A 20,339-nucleotide genomic window follows, 5' to 3' on the forward strand; every position below is an offset into this window, starting at 1 on the left:
ATTTTTATCTGCAGAAACCTACCCTGAAGCAATACAAAGATAATTTATTACAAATTTAATAAATATTTTTTTTAAAAAAATACATCATTATACCAGATGGAATCTACCTTACTGATCCCATGGCGAGAGCAAAATTGGCAAAATAGCTTTCTCATAATCCTGGCATTGCTTTATTAATCTTTAGCTAGATCATGCAAACAAGTTTTAAAGGCCCAGCATTCTGTTATTGGTTTAGCAATTTTCTACTAATAAAACAATTAACTGTTCTAGAAAAAAAAAATTAACCAGGGCCAAATCTGATTGATCTTTGGATGGTGAATTATCAGGAAATCCCCAGACTGTAAACTGGGCTGAGAACTAAGCGAGAGAAGAAACATAGGCATTATTGTGACTTCTGAACGGTTATCATGGAGTTCTACTTGAAGAAAACCTTATTTAAATCAGGCAACTTTTTTTCAAGCTCACCCAACCTTTGCATCTTATCTCATTCTGTCCCAGAGAGTTATCAACCCTTTAGATTATTTCAGGCAAAGGGGATGGAGAATGGCGGGGGGACAAAAAATTAAGCAAAAACTTCATCAAGCTACATATGAATCATCTAGATCAGTGGCTCCCAAACTTTTGGGGCACCCGGAGTCTAGGGAGTCTACGAGTCTACGGAGAGGGGCGGCATACAAATCTAATGAATGAATGAATGAATGAATGAATGAATGAATGAATGAATGAATTAATTAATTAATTCCATGGAGCTAATGGTTCAGGTGATGTGGTCCAAACCGGCAGAAACCCACCTCTGGTTACAACACAATGATGTTTTGCACATCTGCCCAAAAGTAGTTCCCACTCAGTTCAGTAAACAAATAAAAGAGCTGCAGTCTCCATCACTCCATCACAGTGAAGGAGTTCTGCTGTTCTGCAAACAGTATTAACTGAGCTTTGTAAAACAGATCAGTAGAGCTGTGAGAATAGAAGTTCCCTATTACGTCTGCCATTTAGCCCATCACAAGTGACCAATCCTATTATTTAGGACCGTTTTTCTTTCTGGTGCCATTAATCTATTTACAGCTGGACTCAAGAGACCTGCTATTTATCATTATAAAATATAAAGCCAAATGTCCCCCACTCCCCTCTCTCTTTTTCCTTTTTTTTTTTCCAGGAGCACCACAGATTAACAGGTTACAATGTTTTCCACATGTCTTGTTTTACTGTCAGGAGAATATTAAAGCCGTTTCCCAGCTTCCGTAGTTCAACCAGATGTCCAACGATCCCATGGCGACAGCAAAATTGGCAAAGTAGCCTTCTCCTGACCCCGGCATTGTTTTATCAAAGATCCCTTTAAAGGTACCAAGGGCCATTCCTTGCTGAGATGTGTAATGTTTTTCAGCCCTTTCGCCTGCAATTACCCCAAATGCTGACTTGGTTGAACTACTGATAGGCAGTAGTATTTCTTAGGATGCCTCTCACATTGAGCTGTAATTGCTGTTTGTGTTGGCCCCAGAAAGGTTCCAAGTTTTGTTTCCAATGTACATTTCCGGACTCTGGTTTCAGTAATATCAGCATCGGATATGGTCCCGGGCACATGTTTTGTTGTGTAAACGTTTGTCGGCAATTTCCTCTGTCAATCTCTACTGGCTAGTCTCTAATTATCAAAGACTTCAGATGGACAATTTCAACAGTATTTTCTAGAGCTCCACCAATTGCTTCCCTTTCAGTGACTCCCCCCCCCCCCCCCTCAGCAAGTCAGTCTGCCAAATGCATCTAAACCAGAATTCGGTCTTTGGATTAACTTTTAGATCATTTTTGCTAGCACGCCTGAGGTGGGATGGTGGTAGTTTGCAGCCACTTCATATTCTTCTGCCCTGCACTAAACTGGCCTTCCTTCACCTGACAGCTTCCAGATGTGCTGGGATTACCAGTCGCAGTATCCCCAGCCAAAATGGCTATGAGCCATATTGCTGGGAGTTCTGGAAGGGGAGAGTCCCAAAACATCTGGAGAACTATAGGCTGGGTGGGGGCTGCACTAAATTATTGACACATGAGAGTGAGATGGGGTTTTGTTATATTCCCTTTTTTAAAATGATTGTTTTTCTTTTGCTCGTCTGCAACATTTTGTGATACAGTTTACTATTATTCCACCAGTACACAAATATTGTGTCTGAAACCACAAGTTAAAACCCGTGTTTTTCCCTTTCAAACTATAGCATCTGTTTTCCTGCTTTTGAGCGGATTTCAAAACCCCAATTATTTCAATGGGAAACATAAAATATACTTTTTTTACCATTTAAAATTACAGCTAGTTCATAAAAATGTTGTTACATATTTGCTGGACTCCCCAAAGAATGTTTTTTTAAGTTGGATTGTGTGTGTGTGTGTGTGTGTGTGTATTGGCATGATAAGAAATGAGTGGTTTTAGATTTGTACAGTTTGGTTTGAATTTAAATGGAAAAAAATGAAATAGTAAAGATGTTAAAACTTATCTCTTAAATGATGATGATGATGATAATTATTATTATTGTTGTTGTTGTTGTTGTTGTTATTATTATTATTATTATTATTATTATTATTATTATTTATTAGATTTGTATGCCGCCCCTCTCCTCAGACTCGGGGCGGCTCACAACAATAATAAAACAGTGTGACAATGTAAACAAATCTAATATTTAAAAACATCTAAAAATCCCTCATTTAAAAAACCATGTAACACACGCATTCCATACATAAAACTATAAAAGGCCTGGGGAAGATATCTCAATTTCCCCATGCCTGGCGATATAGGTGGGTCTTAAGTAGTTTGCGAAAGACAAGGAGGGTGGGGGCAGTTCTGATCTCTGGGGGTTGTTGATTTCAGAGGGCCAGGGCCGCCACAGAGAAGGCTCTTCCCCTGGGGCCCGCCAGATGACATTGTTTAGTTGACGGGACCTGGAGAAGGCCAACTCTGTGGAACCTAATCAGCCGCTGGGATTCGTGCAGCAGAAGACGGTCCCGGAGGTATTCTGGTCCGATGCCAGGTAGGGCTTTAAAGGTCATTACCAACACTTTGAATTGTGACCGGAAACTTATCGGCAGCCAATGCAAGTCACAGGGTGTTGGAGAGACGTGGGTGAACCTAGGTAACCCCACAATAGCTCTCATGGCCCCATTTTGCACGATCTGAAGTTTCCGAACACTTTTCAAAGGTAGCCCCATCTAGAGAGCATTGCAGTAGTCGAACCTCGAGGTGATGAGGGCATGAGCGACTGTGAGCAATGACTCCCTGTCCAGATAGGGCAGCAACTCGTGCATCAGGCGAACCCGGGGAAACGCCCTCCTCGCCACAGCTGAAAGATGATTTTCCAATGTTAGCTGTGGATCGAGGAGGACGCCCAAGTTGCGGACCCTCTCCAAGGGGAGCAATAATTCCCTCCCACCAGTGTAATGGACGGACAGATGGAATTGTCTTGGGAGGCAAAACCCACAGCCACTCCGTCTTGTCAGGGTTGAGTTTGAGCTTGTTGAGACCCATCCAGACCCCAACAGCTTCCAGGCACTGGCACATCACTTCCACTGCTTCGCTGACTGGACATGGGGTGGAGATGTATAACTGGGTATCATCCACATACTGATGATACCTCACCCCATGCCCTTGGATGATCTCACCCAGCGGTTTCATGTAGATATTAAATAGCAGGGGGGAGAGGAAATTAATTTTTCATGAAAAGAAGTGGATATTGCTGTTTAGTATGATACCAGAGAAGCTCAATGAATACAGCTAAAGCAACAGAATACAGTCTACTTGAATTGGATTGCAAAGAAATAGCATTTCTTTATTATGGCGGCAATGGTTCAATAGAGTAAGTTACTTAAGCCCAGGGAAGATGTGAATCTTTTCCTCTTGAGGGTTGTAAAGGAATGGAAGGGATGAGAAACTCAAACTTTATAACAAGTACAGAATTTTGCCAAACCTTAGACAGGTAATACATGTCTGGGAGATTTCATTCATTAAGAATATAAGGCTACTCACTGGATTTTATAATATTGTTATTTGTAGATGAAATGTATCTCATGTGTGGTTAATTTTAATTAACTTAGCAAAGAAGAGGATAAAAAGTACATATTGAAAGTATTATTAGCGCTTTTTTCTCTCTCCGAATGTTTAACATATCTAAGAAATATTATTAATTATTATTTTAAGCATTGATTCTGTGTTTTTTATTGCTCATGTTGTTTTATTGTATGTTGAAAGAAAAATAAAGAAACATTTCATACCCGGAAAAAAAAGAATATAAGGCTACTTCAGTGGCCTACCGTTGAACTAAGCCTTCTCAATTTAATTCAACCTCTTTTTTCAATGGCATTCAAGGATTTCTTGAAGACTACTCAAGGGCTTATCTTTCCCATCCTTTTCTCCTTCTTTATGAATATAAGCTCGCCCTCAAATAACATTTCTGTATTATGTCCACCTAACTGCATTGTTCAGACACTGTCTACTTTCAACAAATAAAAGTGAGCGAGAATAATGCCATTTCTCCCGCTCCTTTCTATCTCAAGTTCCCCTGGCTATTTTTATCCTTGATGCAAACTTAATAAATGTCTCATCCTATTTATAAATTTTTAAAGAAAAGAAAGGAGAAGGAGGAGAAGTTGTTCTTGCCTCTCAATACCTCTCCTCCTTACTATGTGGAGGAGTAATTTCTGAGGGAGGTTAGCTTGAATGTGAGTAGAATTCTCTATGGCATTGTTTCTCAAGCTTAGTAGTTTTAAGAAATGTGGACGTCAACTCCCAGTATTTGGGGCTGGTGAATTTGGGGAGTTGAAGTTCACACTTTTTAAAAATCTCAAGCTCAAGAAACACTGCTCTATGGCATTGGCAACTCTGCCGATCACTTACCACCAAACAGACACAGCTGCTTGCCTTTAAGCACCTACTAGCAGAATTTGGTGCCAACTCTTCTCTTTAACTAAATTCCCTGGCATACCCAAGGAATTTAAAGGAAGACTAATATACCCAATCCGATTCTCATTATGCATGGCTAAATGCTCTGTTTAAAAGAACTTCTTGGAATAGGAAGTAGACAGGAAATAGACTCTCTATAGCCAGCATTGCTCTGTTATACTGTTAGAATTTTTTGCTGATAGAGTCGAACCATGCCTTGCTAACAGAGGTGGGTTCTACATTTTTTAAAATACTGGTTCTGTGAGACTGGCTTATTTTGTGGGCATGGCTTCATGATCATGTGACTGGGTGGGCATATGGTCATACCCACGTGGCTTGGTGGTCATGTGACTGGATGGGCATAGCTGGGTGATCATGTGACTGGGTGGGTGCAGCTGGATGGTCATGTGACTCGGTGGGCATGGCCAATTTGACTTGCTCTCCCCCCCCCCCGTGCCACCCTGAAATGAGTCCATGCTTGGTAGAAAGTGTGCATGGTAGGCCCCTTTCAAGGACCTGAGCGGGACAAACCAATTGGGAAAGGATGGGGGGGGGATAAGGTAAGGAGGAGGAACAAAGGCATCTTGGATCACCTCCCAGATGGCTTTTCCAGAAGAGCTGCCTGCATTGGGACAGGGGGGAAGGAACCCCTGAACTGGTGCTGGAGGGTGGTGCGCTGCTCCTGGGCTCGACAGCTCTGGACAGGCATCAGATTCTCACCCTCCAGCACCAATTCAGGGGTTCCTCTCCCCTCCCCCCAGGAAGAGACAGAGAGAGAGGGAGGGAAAGGCAGGGCATCCCAACACAGGCAGTTCTGCTGGAAAAGTCATCCAGGAGGACAGAGTGATCTGAGATGCCTCAGTTTCTCCTCCTTACCTTACCCCCCACCCCCAATCCTATCCCAACTGCTTTATTCTGCTTGGGCCCAGCAGCGGTGGCTCTGGAGAAGAGCCTGCCATGCATGCTCTCTACAGAGGATGGGCTCATTCCAGGGCAGCACGGGGGGAGGGGGGTTGGAATCATGCGTGGCAATGAAGAGGTGTGATTTAAAGAGAGAGGCAAGTCAGGGTGGGGGATGGATTGGTTTGTCCTGCTCGGGGCCCTCGAGAAGAGCCTGCCACATGCACTTTCTACTGAGGACAGGACAATTTCAGCGTGGGGGGGGCAGGGGGTTTCTAATTTACCTCACTATTGGTTTGTTTTCTCCAATGCCATATGGCCACACACATGCGCAGTGCAAAATTTTTTAAGATGGCAACGCAGGCGCAGTGCTGGAAACTCAGCTTCTGTCCATGTGCAGAAGGGGACATTTTTTTAAAAAAGATGGCAGTGCTCATGGACCGGCACTGACTGAACCAGCTCTGTGATGTCATTGTGACATCACAGAGGTTCGCTACCGGTTCAGGCGAATCAGTCCAAACTGGGAGAAACCCACCCCTGCTGGCTAAATATAATAAATAAATAAGATGAAGAGAAAGGGGGCAGAGAAACACCCTTGCATGTATTTCATTTAGGGATTCCCATTACAGTAAGCCCTCACCTATCGCTGGTTTTACGTTCCAGACCTGGCCGCGATAGGTGAAATCCGCGATGGGGAATTTATCGACTGATAGTACTTATTTAAGTATTTATATTGTAATTGTTTGGTAAGTTTTCATTGTTTTAAGTGTTTATAAACCCTTCCCACAAAGTATTTATTTTAGATACAGTATTTAAATGCAGTATTTACAATTTTAGATTTATTTATTTTTTTGAAAAACCTGCCGATTGAGTTCGGGGGGCTGTTTAAATCTGCTGATTGGCTTCCTCAGAAACCCGCGATGAAGTGAAGCCGCAGTAGGTGAAGCGCGGTATAGCGGGGGACTACTGTAAATTGAGCACTGATCCTTGAGTTTTTTTCTCATCTAGAAATGATGGAGCTTATTATCACACACATATACAGTAGTGTGCTTCCACCATGAAGGCATTCCATATCTATTAGAAATTGGAACATTAATAATATATTTTTACAAAGTCAAATCACAGTGGTTCCTTATCTTATGAACTTAATTCATTCCGTAACCAGGTTCGTAAGTAGAAAAGTTCATAAGACGAAGCAATTTTCCCCATAGGAATCAATGTAAAAGCAAATAATGCATGCAACCCCTTTTGCCTTGCGCCACTGGGAATCCCCGCCTCCAGACTTCCGTTGCCAGCCGAAGTGCTGGGATTCCCCTGAGGTTCCCCTCGCTTGGAAACCCCACCTCCGGACTTCAGTTGCCAGCCAAAATACTGGGATTCCCCTGAGGCCCCCCTCACTGGGAAACCCCACCTCTAGACTTCCGTTGTCAGCCAAAGCGACCGTTCTTGCATTGCTGGGATTTCCCTGAGGCTCCCCTCGCTGGAATTCCCTTCATTTTTGCCAGTGTTGTTTTGAATCCCAGCGAGGGGAGCTTCAGGGGAATCCCAGTGCTTCAGCTGGCAATAGAAGTCCGGATGCGGGGCATCCCAGTGGCGGCGGCTCAGGTTTGTAAGGTGAAAATAGTTCAGAAGAAGAGGCAAACAAATCTTAAACCCCGGGTTCGTATCACAAAAAGTTCGTATGAAGAGGGGTTCGTAAGACGAGGTATCACTGTACTTAATAGGAAAAAATGTTACAGCAACACTCCTAGAGACATTATTACATCTGAACTAAGAAACTGGATTGCAAACCACACATACAAAGATGAAGATGCAACCCTAGGGAGGAAGACTCTTAGAAGACATTTCATAATTGGGACTTAGTTTAGCAAACCATAATTCAGTCAAAACCCACTTGGCCAATAGAGTGTTGAGAACTACCAATGAGTGTTACTACATAATTCCACGTTTCTTTACTATTTATGAAGTGCGAGATGATTTTTCAAAACCAGACCCCCAAGATGGGGAAATCAAACAACGATTCCTTCTGCTAATGGAAAGCAGGCAATGATAGACGGATTTTGGCTGGTTACGAGGAGCTGAAAAATTCAGTGCTACATATTTAATTAAAGAAGCTGAAATGGAAATTACTGCTAGTAGAAAGCAATTTACCAAAAGCCCAAGGGAAAGCAATTTACCAAAAGCCCAAAGGAAACTCTGAATATAAGAGCTGTTTAAATTGGTGAGCCCAAAGTCTCCTCTAATGTCATCCTTTTTCCTTCAATGAAGACGAGGCTTCTGGATTTCTGCCTCTAAAGAATACATCGTTCTTATACCTAGTTGACATGGCAACTCCCCTGCCTGTTTGACAGACTCAAAGAATGTAACATTCCAAAACATGAAAACGGTAGGGAAAAATTACTGAGGTTTTGAACCAGCGCCAGCTCTCTTCTTATTCTCAAACCGAGCACTTGAAATAAGTTGTGCATGCAGAATGATCCATAACTTCTGCCAAGATTCTGCTGTTGCAAAGTATTGTGCTAAACTTAAGCTTCTTGTCAACACTTGGTTTAACTCCCTACATCCATTCCAATGCCCCCCTCCCCACCTTTGAGCTCCAGATTTATTGTTAAATGTCAAGGTCCACAAACCTACTCTGGTGGTCAGTCCAATCCACACCAAACTTATGACCCTCCAGATACTGCTCAACTACAACTCCCCAGTACTTCTTGCCGTTGCCCATGGGTCTTGTGTTCAGCAGCCTATTGCGGTTGTCCACTATTGGCTTAAGGAAGTGGTTTAATAACATCTTAAATAAGCCACATAAACTAATCTTTGCCTTCTGATTGGTTAATCACACCACACCAAGCTTCAGATTGTCAGGATTCAGAGAGAGGGGGAGGGAGGGAGAGATGGAGAGTGGGAAAGAGAGGGAGGGAGAGGAAGATCCTCCCTCCCTCTCTAACATCATCAGTGCTAACAGTGATTACATCGCCTACTTTTAGAGTAATGCAAGAAAACAGTAAGAACACCAAGGATTCCCTCACTATTAGACTTGCCATAAGAATTCTTTATGCCTGGCTTTCACATATCAATTAGGCTAAGGCTTTAGGCCAGCATTCAAGTTTCACCGGTATTCCTTTTTGTCAGGAACACCAAGTGAATATAATTTTCTAGCGAAAAAATCCCAAACAAACATGACAATTCATGCAGATTGCCTGACTGAGGTCTATTCAGAAAAAATAGAACAAATACTCAATAGGATTAAAGTTTTATATGAAGCAAGAATTAACAGGGAAACCAGACTATACAATAACAAGCCCCTTTAAACAGTATGATGTATAGTATAGTATAGTATAGTATAGTATAGTATAGTATAGTATAGTATAGTATAGTATAGTATAGTATAGTATAGTATAGTATAGTATAGTATAGTTGTTCTGTCTGGGTGCCCCCAGACTTCAACACCAACTGGAAAAAGCATCTAGACACGCTGGTAAAAGCAAAAGCACTTTATAGTTTGAAAAATAAACACAGAGAAAAACCTGTTCTTCCCAACAGGCAGGCTATGAGGCTTCACAGTAAAGTCCTGACGGCCAGACAATACAGCAGACTTCTTGCTGGCACACACACCACTGTAGAGAATAAGACCCACACCTTTCCCCCCCAAGGTTTCAGTATTCAAAGTCACAAACCAGAATTCCAAGACGCCAAAGATCACAGCCAGGTCCCAGGACTCCCAAGATAATACTCCACAAGCCAGGAAGGGTGGGTCTGCCTTTTCAGCCTTTCCAGAGAGCACCACACCCAAACCCAGCTGTTGCCTCTTTAGTGCTGAAAGTACCTGGCTAATTGTCCCCTTCGTTGTGTTGCTCTTCTCTGCCGGAGATCGATGATTGCTTGTGCATTTTCATCTAAGGAATCCAGGCTGCTTGCTGGGGAGAGCTCCCCCTCGGGGGACTCTGGCTGTCCTCCCTCTCCCTCAGCCTGAGATTCCTCCTCCCCGTCTGCCTGAACCTCCTGTTCCTCATCCTCCCCCTCTGAGCAGGAAGCCGGCAGAGAATCAGCCGTTCCCTGAGGGGCCTCAGACGGAATCACAACAATAGTATAGTATAGTATAGTATAGTATAGTATAGTATAGTATAGTATAGTATAGTATAGTATAGTATAGTATAGTATAGTATAGTATAGTATAGTACAGAATAGAATAGAATAGAACAGAACAGAATAGAATTCTTTATTGGCCAAGTGTGATTGGACACACAATGAATTTGTCTTGTGCATATGCTCTAAGTGTATATAAAAGAAAAGATATATTTTTCAAGAATCATGAGCTACAACACTTAATGATTGTCATAGCAACGAAGAAACAATCAATATTAATAGAAATCTTAAGGATACAAGCAACAAGATACAGTCATACAGTTATAAGTGGGAGGAAATGATGAGAAAACAACTAGTAGTAATAGCAGTGCAGACTTAGTAAATAGTTTGACAGTGTTGAGGGAATTATTTGTTTAACAGAGTGATGGCGTTCAGGAAAAAACTGTTCTTATGTCTAGCTGTCTTGGTGTGCAGTGCTCTGTAGCGACATTTTGAGGGTAGGAGTTGAAACAGTTTATGTCCAGGATGAGAGGGGTCAGTAAATATTTTCACAGCCTTCTTTTTGACTTAACTGTTCAGGTTCAGTTATGGAATGAATGAATGAAGAATGAATGATCTCTAAAATGTCTGAAAAGTTCCCATGCCTAAACACTGAAATCATATGATATAATAATAATAATATGGTATAATAATTCCAAAACATTTCAACTCTTTTAATCATTTAATTGCAGAATTACAGTATATATAAGATGTTGCATTTGTTTTGGTCCCTATAAATACCACATCACTGATCCTTGCCTGAAAATACATTCACTTATTATTATTAGATACGTTAAACCCTTTTTAAAGTGCCATGGTTTTGTTTCACATGTTCTTTTCCTCCATAGCTAGTGCCACTAAGAAAACATAAACTAGAATCAGTAGAAGCTCACAATTTATTTCTTCTACAGCATCAAGTTAAGAACATTAACAGGGTCTTTTTCAGAAACATTAATGAATTCATTTGCTGAAACCAAAATCTATTTATAAAATAAGCCATTACACACACTGCTTTTCGGGGGGGGGGGGGGCATTTTTTTTTGCTTCCTGAAGTACCATATATATTGCCCTTGGATATCCAAAAATATCTGATCTGTATTGTTTATACCAGTGATTTTCAACCTTTTTTGAGCCGCAGCACATGTTTAACATTTACGAAACCCTGAGGCACATTGGGGGGGGGGGGGGCTAAAAAAAGTTTGGACAAAAAAATTCTCTCTCTCTCTCTTCCTCCTCTTCACTCTATTTCTTTCTCCCTCCCTCTTTCTCTCCCTTCCTTCCTCTTTCTTTCTCTCTCTCCCCATCCCTCTTTCATTCTCTTCCTTCCTTCCTCTCTTTTTTGCTCTCTTTCTCTCTCCCTCCCTACCTCCCTCTCTTTCTCTCTCCACCTCTTGCTTTCTTTCTCTCTCTTTCTCTCTATCTCTTTCTCTCTCTTTCTTTTGTTTTCTCTCTCTCTTGCTTTCTTTCTCTCTCTTGTTCTCTGTCTCTCTCTCTCTCTCTCTTTAGCTCTCTTTCTTTCTTTCTTTCTTTCTTTCTTTCTTTCCCTCTCTCTCTTGCTTTCTTTCTCTCTGAGCTTCGCGGCACACCTGACCATGTCTCGCGGCACACTAGTGTGCCACGGCACACTGGTTGAAAAACACTGGTTTATACCACTATATCTTTTTTTGTTCAGTTTAATAGTGGAAAACTGGAAATCTCATCTTCAGTTTCCACAACTCTATAAGAAACCTGTTAAAGAAGCAGAATCAGCAGATCAAAACTTTGACTACCTTCCTGGTATGATTCCCAAACAGGAAGCTGTTTTCCATTTTCCATTTGTGTTTCTTTCCAATATTGTACAACGTTTCTGTTTGTGCTACCATTAAAAGTTTTAAAAGGAAACAGACAGCACCAAAAAAAAAAGAAAAGAAAGTGCTGCACCAACCGTTTCCTGATTTTTTTTTGTCTTTTGCATTTTTTTTTCACAAATTGTAAAATGTGGAAGTTGTGTTGTTGCTTTTTATTACTGGTCAAAGCCAAGATGGTGTATAAATTACACCGGCATTCAGTAAGTGTCATTGTATTGGCCTTGAAAAAAACCTCAAAGCTATGTTCCTCAGCATTCTCCTTCCTTTTCAGCATTACTTTCAATCTAAATATTATTTCATGTGCTTTTGATCCCACCAATGTTCTACAGTACATTTTCCTTTTCCTTACCATAATGTGTTGCCACATGAGGATCATTCTCTCATGCAGTAATAATAATAATAATAATTATTATTATTATTTATTAGATTTGTATGCCGCCCCTCTCCAAAGACTTGGGGCGGCTCACAACAATAACAAAAACAATATAATAGTAATACAAATCTAATATTTTTAAAAGTATATATAAAACCCCAACAATTAAAACCATACAACGCATGCATACCAAACATAAAATATAAAAACCTGGGGAGGTGTTCTAAAATCCATTACTACCGGTTCGTGCATGCATATGCAGAAACATCCTGGGCAGTTTCCCAACACTGGTGCTACCAGTTCACAGAACCAGGTCAAACCAGGAGCAACCCACCGCTGCTCTCACCATTTAGCCCATAATATAGAAGGCAAGCAAGCATGGCCACTTCAAAAACAATCCCTTTTGGGGAGAGATCCCTTATTCAGTGGTTTAGATATTACCAAGAGCCAGCCAAAAGTTACTGGATTTTGAAGAGCACCCATATTAATTTCATAAATAAATAAATGGTCAGCCATCTATTTTTGCTAGAGCTGCTAGAAGAAGACACTCAGAAGTTTTCCCTAGAGGCAATAGAAGGGGAGGGTGGAAAAGGACACACTTCCTTCCAAGATGCGATGGGCATGATACATGGAACATGTAAGGCCACAAATCCCCCCCCCTTAATATGCCTTTTGATTAAAAATTTCAAGATAACTCAGAATTTTTTCTGTATTTTAATTTGTCTTGCAACTCTAATGTTTTAATTAACTCATCTATGTATGGTGTACCCAAGACCTAGAACAATATCACATATATTTGCTGCTTGAAAAGAGCTATATGTAAAGTTACATAAGCAAATATGTAAATATGCAAAGCAATATGTTAACCAAAATAAGGTAAAAATGCATATATCTCCAATCAAAATTCTGAATGAGAAACGGCTGTAAATATCCCAAAAGTATTTTTTATTTATGTCTGGGGGTTTTCCCTGCTGTTTTTGTTTTTTCTTTCTCTGTTTTGTTTTTACTTTGCTAGTATTCATTATGTTTATACAAATTTATTGAAAATTTAATGTTGTTGTTGTTTTGTGTTTTGTTTTTAAAATTCAATTATTATTTTTTTTAAAAAAAAGATTGCAAATTCCAGAAATCAGGCCCAATAAGGCAAATGACAACTGAGTGTTGTGGTTCACCAGCAATCTGTGCATTTGATAGTGGTTCCCGCACGAGAAAAGGCTGATGTGACAGTGGCCTGTGCAGCTGGTACCCAAGTCAGACAGTGAGAAGGCTGCAAAGACTCTGCCAGAGCCAGAAATTCAACCAGGGCCTTCAGAACCTCCAGATACTCCCATCAGTGACAAGGAAGAAGAGGAGGACCCTATTCTTAATGCACGGGTATGCAGAGCTGCCAAAAGGCAGGAATGGTTCCTCAGGAGGAGGTCTCCTTGGGAATAGGCTTGTGGCTAATTGGCCACTCTCCTAGCCTATTTAAGGGATGATGACACAGGCGGCACTTTGCAGAAAAGTTTGTTTATCTGCCTTAGTCTCTGGACTTCTAAAATGTCTGCTCGGCTCTTGTTCTTGGCATTCTTCCTGCAAAGTGCTTCTGGGCATTTTGCCAACCATTGTAAGCTTCCTGATATCTCCAAGACTGTTTGCTCAGACTTGATTTATTATTTCATGGACTCGTGCTAGCTGTTAATGAAATTGAAATTAACAACTGGTGTTCAACAAAGACTGGTTTAAACTGTATTTTTGTTTGACAACTGCTAAGAAAGCTCATTAGTAGTCTTTAATTTAGCAAACAAAGGTTTGGACAGAATTTGTATGTGCTGAGTTCTTTGTGAGCCCTAGTTGGGCCAGAACACTGAGTGCTTCTATTAGAACAGAAAAAGTAATGGAGATGCAATTTTAATAGGAAACAGTATCTATTTTTTGTAATTAAGTTAATCAGAAATTTCATCTATAAACTTCTGAACATCTTCCTAATTTGTTTCTTCTGATAAATGAAGCAGATGCATTGTCTTCAGAGATCTGAGAGTAATTTAGAAGTCAGTCAGTTGATAATTGAAGATGGTGATGATGATTAAAAAGAGCTTTAAGAAACATACCAGGGGGAAAGTCATTTAATCTTTTCCTGTTCTGTATTTTGTTGTTGCTATCATTGTTGTTACAAAAAAGAAAAGAAAACCGCCTTCCTTTATTTTTTCAAATGTTTTCTGTAATGTCCTTTATCTTATTTTTGTTCTGTTTAAACTGTTGCACTTCTGATTTATATTTAAAACATAAATACATATACACAGACACAAAATTATACATAGGTGATAAACATCCTTTAAGTGCTGTTTCCTTCTTGGAGATCTGGGTTCCAGTTTTATGTTTCCCTGTAGATTTGGATGATGTAAATAGAATAAGCAGCCCCAGCTTCCATCACCCCTGATTTTTAACAATATTTACTTATTGTCAGACTTACTTGATTCATATTCATATTCATGACTCTCTATCTATCTATCTATCTATCTATCTATCTATCTATCTATCTATCTATCTATCTATCTATCATCTTCTACCATGTTTCCCCGCAAATAAGACCCTGTCTTATATTTTTTTGAACCCTAAAATAAGTGCTTGGCATTATTGCAATGCACTCAAAAGCCCAATTGGGCTTATTATCAGGGGGATGTTGTATTTTGGAGAAACAGGGTATCTATCTGCCTACCTACCTATCTACCTTTGTGTGCGTATATGTGTGTGTTTGTATGTGTATACTAATCCTAGGAAAGGGGGGGAAAGGGAGAAGAGAAAGAAAGAAAAATATAAGAGTAGAAAAAGAAAAAATAGAAAGGAATAAAAAGAAAACTTTCAAATTATCTCTTACGCTATGATTACAAAAAAAGATCTATATTTTCCATTGCCTAATCTTTTCTAATCATCAAAACCACAAGTCCATTTTCTGTTTCATGCAGAAAGTCTACAAGGGGATTCCAGTCAGCAATAAATACAGATGTTGTCTCTAATCAAAGAAGTCAATTTAGCCATCTCTACAAGTCCCATCATCTTTAACCATATCTCCATTACAGATTGTATCAAACATTTCCACTTTGGGGCATATAATAATCTCACTGCAATTATCCTATCTAAACCCAAAGTTCCATGACCTTTCCTCGAAGACTATTTAATAATAATAATAATAATAATAATAATAATAATAATAATAATAATAACAACAACAACAACAATAATAATAATAATAATAATTTATTAGATTTGTATGCCGCCCCTCTCTGAAGACTCGGGGCGGCTCACAACAACGATAAAAACAGTATTATACAGGCACAAATCTAATATTAAAAAAAACTAAAAACCCTATCATAATTAAAACCAAACAGCACATACATACCAAAACATAAATTATAATAAGCCTGGGGGAAAGGTGTCTCAAATCCCCCATGCCTGGCGGTATAGGTGGGTCTTAAGTAGTTTACGGAAGACAAGGAGAGTGGGAGCAGTTCTAATCTCCGAGGGGAGTTGATTCCAGAGTGCCGGGGCCACCACAGAGAAGGCTCTTCCCCTGGGGCCCGCCAGACGACATTGTTTAGTCGACGGGACGCGAAGAAGGCCAAATGCTTACCTCAGTTTTATTTCTTCCTGCAATAATGGGGTCTGCGGGATTCCTGAATCTATAGAGCACATAAATTCTCTCTGCTGATAATGAAGTGTATATTGAGAAATCAGATTTCTAAACGGCTGTGTTGCAAGTGAAAGACAATTAAGAAGCCACGTGATAATCTTGTCCTTCAGCTCCTATCTCGCACCCTTGGAATAGCATCATATCAATCCCAGAACTGAGCAGCTCAGTACATTTTTCTTTTCTCCAACTTACATAAGCATATGAATGAAGGAGGGTTGTGAAAATGAACTCGGAGGCTGGAAGTTACCTGCATAGCTGTAAGAATATTGGCTAAGGCCTGGCCGTAGGTGTCATGGCAATGCACTGCCACCGCAGACAATGGTACTTCCATCATAACAGATTCCAGTGTTCTCTTCATACCGCCAGGGGTCCCCACTCCAATGGTATCTCCCAAAGACACCTCATAGCATCCCATGCTATATAGCCTTTTTGAGACCTGATTAGGGCAAAAAAGAGTTCTTTCAAATATAAGTGAGAGGTAACAAGAGAAATATCAATGGTCTGCTTTAATGTTACACATTCACAAGTGCCAAAGAAGAATTTCTGAGGTAGATTAGATTAGAATTATTTATTGGCCAAGTGTGATTGGACACACAAGGGATTTGTCTTTGATGCATATGTTCTTAGTGTACATAAGAGAAAAGATACATTTGTCAAGAATCATGAGGGACAACACTTAATGATTGTCATAGGGCACAAGTAAGGAATCAGGAAACAATCAATATTAATAAAAACCGTAAGGATCCAAGCAACAAGTTACAGTCATACACTCATAAATGGGAGATTGGTGATAGGATAGGTATTAGAAGCTCATTCATTTTTCACTTCAACTGTCTCATTTCGATCTCCTTTCCAAGATTTATGGAGCATCTAAACTTGAATTAACTTAGAATTTTGGGAATTTTAATCGCAACGGGTATGGAAGACACTGGGTCAGGAAAACAGATCTAAGTTGCCAAATCAATTCTTTGCACTTACATATGCATGTCACATTGCCAACTTATAGGTCTTTTATATCAAGATTTGACAAAACCATAGGACATTCTGTTAGGTTTTAGGCTGCCTCAACCAAACAACAAACTGGGACCTGCAGAGGTCAACTAAGAACTTTGGGGCGGAAATTATGTCATAAACTTCCTGGGCAACTATGAGCATAGCTCCTTGCTGATCCAGGTGAAGGGGACCACGCCCTCACCTGGATCCCAACCATGCTACGCATGTGGGAGGTCTCGCCATCCAATCCCAAACAGGCAATTGGGTGGGGCGAGACCCAGTGGCAACCTCTCCCCAATCGCTCAGGCCGGTTTATGACATCATGAGCTCATGAAGAGAGCCTGCCAATCATCTCCAAAGATGCCCAAAGGAGAACATACAGTTGCTAACCACCTCCCAATTTTCGCCCCTAACCTGCCTACCCAGTGACCAAAGGTAAGCCGAATTAACCAAATCAAAACTATATGTGAAGCACCCCCTAACCATCCATCCCGCACTGCAGTGTGGAATAGGTGAAAAAACGGTCACGACTAAAGCATCGTGACTGCCAAAAATTCCTATTCGGCCCTCTAAGGGCGACCCACCAGGCACACTGAAAGATAGGGAGGGAGGGTGGGTGTTCGCCCTTTGGCTGCCGGGGTGAAAAGGAGGGCCTCAGGCCTGCGCAGCCCCTTATATAGGGCTGGGCTGGCCCGCCATTGGCAGTATCATAGGCCGGCGACGGCGCCAGGCCTGGCCAGGATCTTGCGAAATCCCGGCAAAAGAAAATGGCGGCTACGCAGGGGGCCGCATTTCCTGGCCCCGCCACAAATCCGGCCACTGGCTGGGCATTATCAATATCTAGCTGAGTTATGTTTTCAGTCTTGTTTCCTATTTTAAAAAGGATTCAGAGTTTACATCCCTTCCATCTTTTTGAGGGGAGGGGAAAAATAAACTTATATAAAAAATGTAGCGCGTGAGGGATTACTTTTCTCAGGGTGAGGCCTTTCTTTGTTTGGGGTGGCAGGTCAAAGGTTGTTGTCAAAGAAACAGGATAGTGATGAATCAGTGGCCCTGCTGTTCCGCCATTCCTCTTCCAGAGATAAACATTTACACACACATTCTTTTTCACATGGGTGGTTCTTAGACTTAAAAACATATTTTTGTTGCTCCTGCAGTCCATCTACTCCTCAGATACAGAAAAGGCAGACTGTATAAATTCTATCAGCTTTAATACTAAATCTTGGCTTGAGCAAAAGTGTTCCTGACATGTTCAGGAAGGCGCCTTTATTGCATCGAATGAAGAAAATCCCCACCATATGTTTTACTTTCTGGCTTACTAAGACACAGTGGGAGCTGATGTTTCTATTGTTATCGGAACCAACAGTTATTCTTGCTTCTGAAAATATGCACACATAATATATTTGATGGCAGCTAATAGCAATGGCTCAGGCTTCAGTATTTGGATTGGAGATGGAGGCTACTTATTGTCTAATACAGCTAATAGACAAGAAGTAGTCAAATTATATAACTGAAATGTTTTCTTTTTTACCTTCAGTGAGAAGAACTGACTGACACTGATTTAAAGATTGGAAGTACCTCTCAGGGTACTTGGCAGTTCCGTTTCAGAGTGCATTACAAATAAACATACGTCAAGCATATTCCTGAATTCTCGGTTTTAATTATCACAAGGAATGAATCATGCATGCAACTATGTTATCCCTACAAATGTGGAAGAATAAGGAGTTGCAGAGGGATATTCAATACACACATATTCTAGTTTGGTTTTAATTTAGAAGAAATAATCTTACTTCAGCAACTTTAGCCGGAGGGATAGTTCCTTCATAAGGGCATCCCAATGCACAAGACACATACCTAAACAAGAAAAAGAGGTACACTGTTGATACGTATAATTCTCACAAGCAACCACCATGTTTTAAATCTGGTATGTATAATTAGAAGAAAAAAAGTACGGTAAGTCTGATAAATACAGATAAATTGAATGCAACCTATCAGCCACCTAGTCACAAGTAATGTGCCATATGTCTAAATGCAAACATAAATCCAATGTTCTTATCACATTTATTTTTAACTACTGTAAATGGATTTATATTTACAATTTGACTTCTGCTGTCTATTTCAAATCGCCATATTCTCTGTACTGAGATCATAAAATAAAATATTGCAATGTTGGGAATGATGATTCTGTGCACATTTCAAGAAGTGCGAGGCATCTTGTCTTCAAAGGTTCATGCAGAGGAACTCAGACAGGATATTGTTAAAGAAGCCACCCAACTCAGAATACTTAGATATTATATAAATGGGAATCAAATGCTGCTGAGGACTCCAGGCCTGCCATAATCTGCCCATCCTTAAACAGAATCCTGACAATTTGGGTGCAAAATTCTTTGTTACTAAAGAGCTCTGAAGTTATTTGGAATTCCAGAACTGCAAAAAATTGTCCCTTCTAACCTTTTCCCCAGTATATACTGGGATAGTGGACGCCTAATAAAACATTGCTGATCTATCTAAAGGTTCTCAGTCACTTTCTGTCCATTCTTATTGTAGCAAATAAATGTTTGTTTGTTTGTTTGTTTGTTTATTTTGTCCAATGCACAATACATATTGAAGAGAATAGACATGAAGTATTATATATAAAGAGAAGATATAAAATTAGAGGAGAAGATATATGAAGGAAGAAAAGATATATGATATATGAGATAAGGAGAGACAATTGGACAGAGGACGAAAGGCAGGCTAGTGCACTTATGTACGCCCCTTACTGACCTCTAAGGAACCTGGAGAGGTCAATCGTGGATAGTCTAAGGGAGAAATGTTGGGGGTTAGGGGTTGACACTACTGAGTCCGGTAATGATTTCCATGCTTCGACAACTCGATTGCTAAAGTCATATTTTTTACAGTCAAGCTTGGAGCGATTAATATTAAGTTTGAATTTGTTGCGTGCTCTTGTGTTGTTGCAGTTGAAGCTTTCACAGGCAGGACGTTGCAGCATATGATTTTGTGGGCAATACTTAGATCATGTTTTAGGCATCGTAGTTCTAAGCTTTCTAGACCTAGGAATGATAGTCTGCTTTCACAGGGCATAGGTTTACTTCAATCTGCTTCTAGGCACTTACATCAACTAACCAACGGTTATCTTCTTTGTCTTCCTAGCCAGAGGCTCACTCCCCATTTTTCTGCTTTCAGGCCTATAGTTAAAATTTTACAAGCCACCTCAATCTTTCCAATAAAATTCTAACTATACCCATCAAAGGCATATCTGACACCTGCCTTTCCTTCACACTTGTTGCAGCTACATACCCTGCATAGTCTCCAACTCTACTTGCCTATTCTCCATTCACATTCTTGTCCATCGGGTAGCTTGTAGTCCCAACCCAAATATATATAAGTCAATTTTAAGTTTCTATGGGCAAATATATAGCACTCTCCTGTACTTTCAAAGATTATTTTGGATGCCTCAGTGGGAAGAGTGATAAAAAAAATAACACTTGTTTTTCTCATCTTAAAAAAAAAGAACAGAAA

At 40.3% G+C, this 20,339-nt stretch overlaps 1 protein-coding gene across 1 annotated transcript in view; it reads right to left on the bottom strand.

The window, feature by feature from the left end:
* Positions 1 to 20,339, bottom strand: part of HMGCLL1 (3-hydroxy-3-methylglutaryl-CoA lyase like 1) — a 68,690-nt gene that overhangs the window by 11,406 nt on the left and 36,945 nt on the right. Inside the window, exons 6-7 of the mRNA XM_070738917.1 lie at positions 18,608 to 18,671; positions 16,072 to 16,260 (exon numbers count right to left, since the gene is read on the bottom strand). Of these exons, the coding sequence (XP_070595018.1) occupies positions 16,072 to 16,260; positions 18,608 to 18,671 (253 nt within the window). The remainder of the gene's footprint in view (positions 1 to 16,071; positions 16,261 to 18,607; positions 18,672 to 20,339) is intronic.

The sequence above is a fragment of the Erythrolamprus reginae genome, chromosome 1 (genome assembly GCF_031021105.1).
Source record: "Erythrolamprus reginae isolate rEryReg1 chromosome 1, rEryReg1.hap1, whole genome shotgun sequence".
NCBI classification, from domain to species: Eukaryota; Metazoa; Chordata; class Lepidosauria; order Squamata; family Dipsadidae; genus Erythrolamprus; species Erythrolamprus reginae.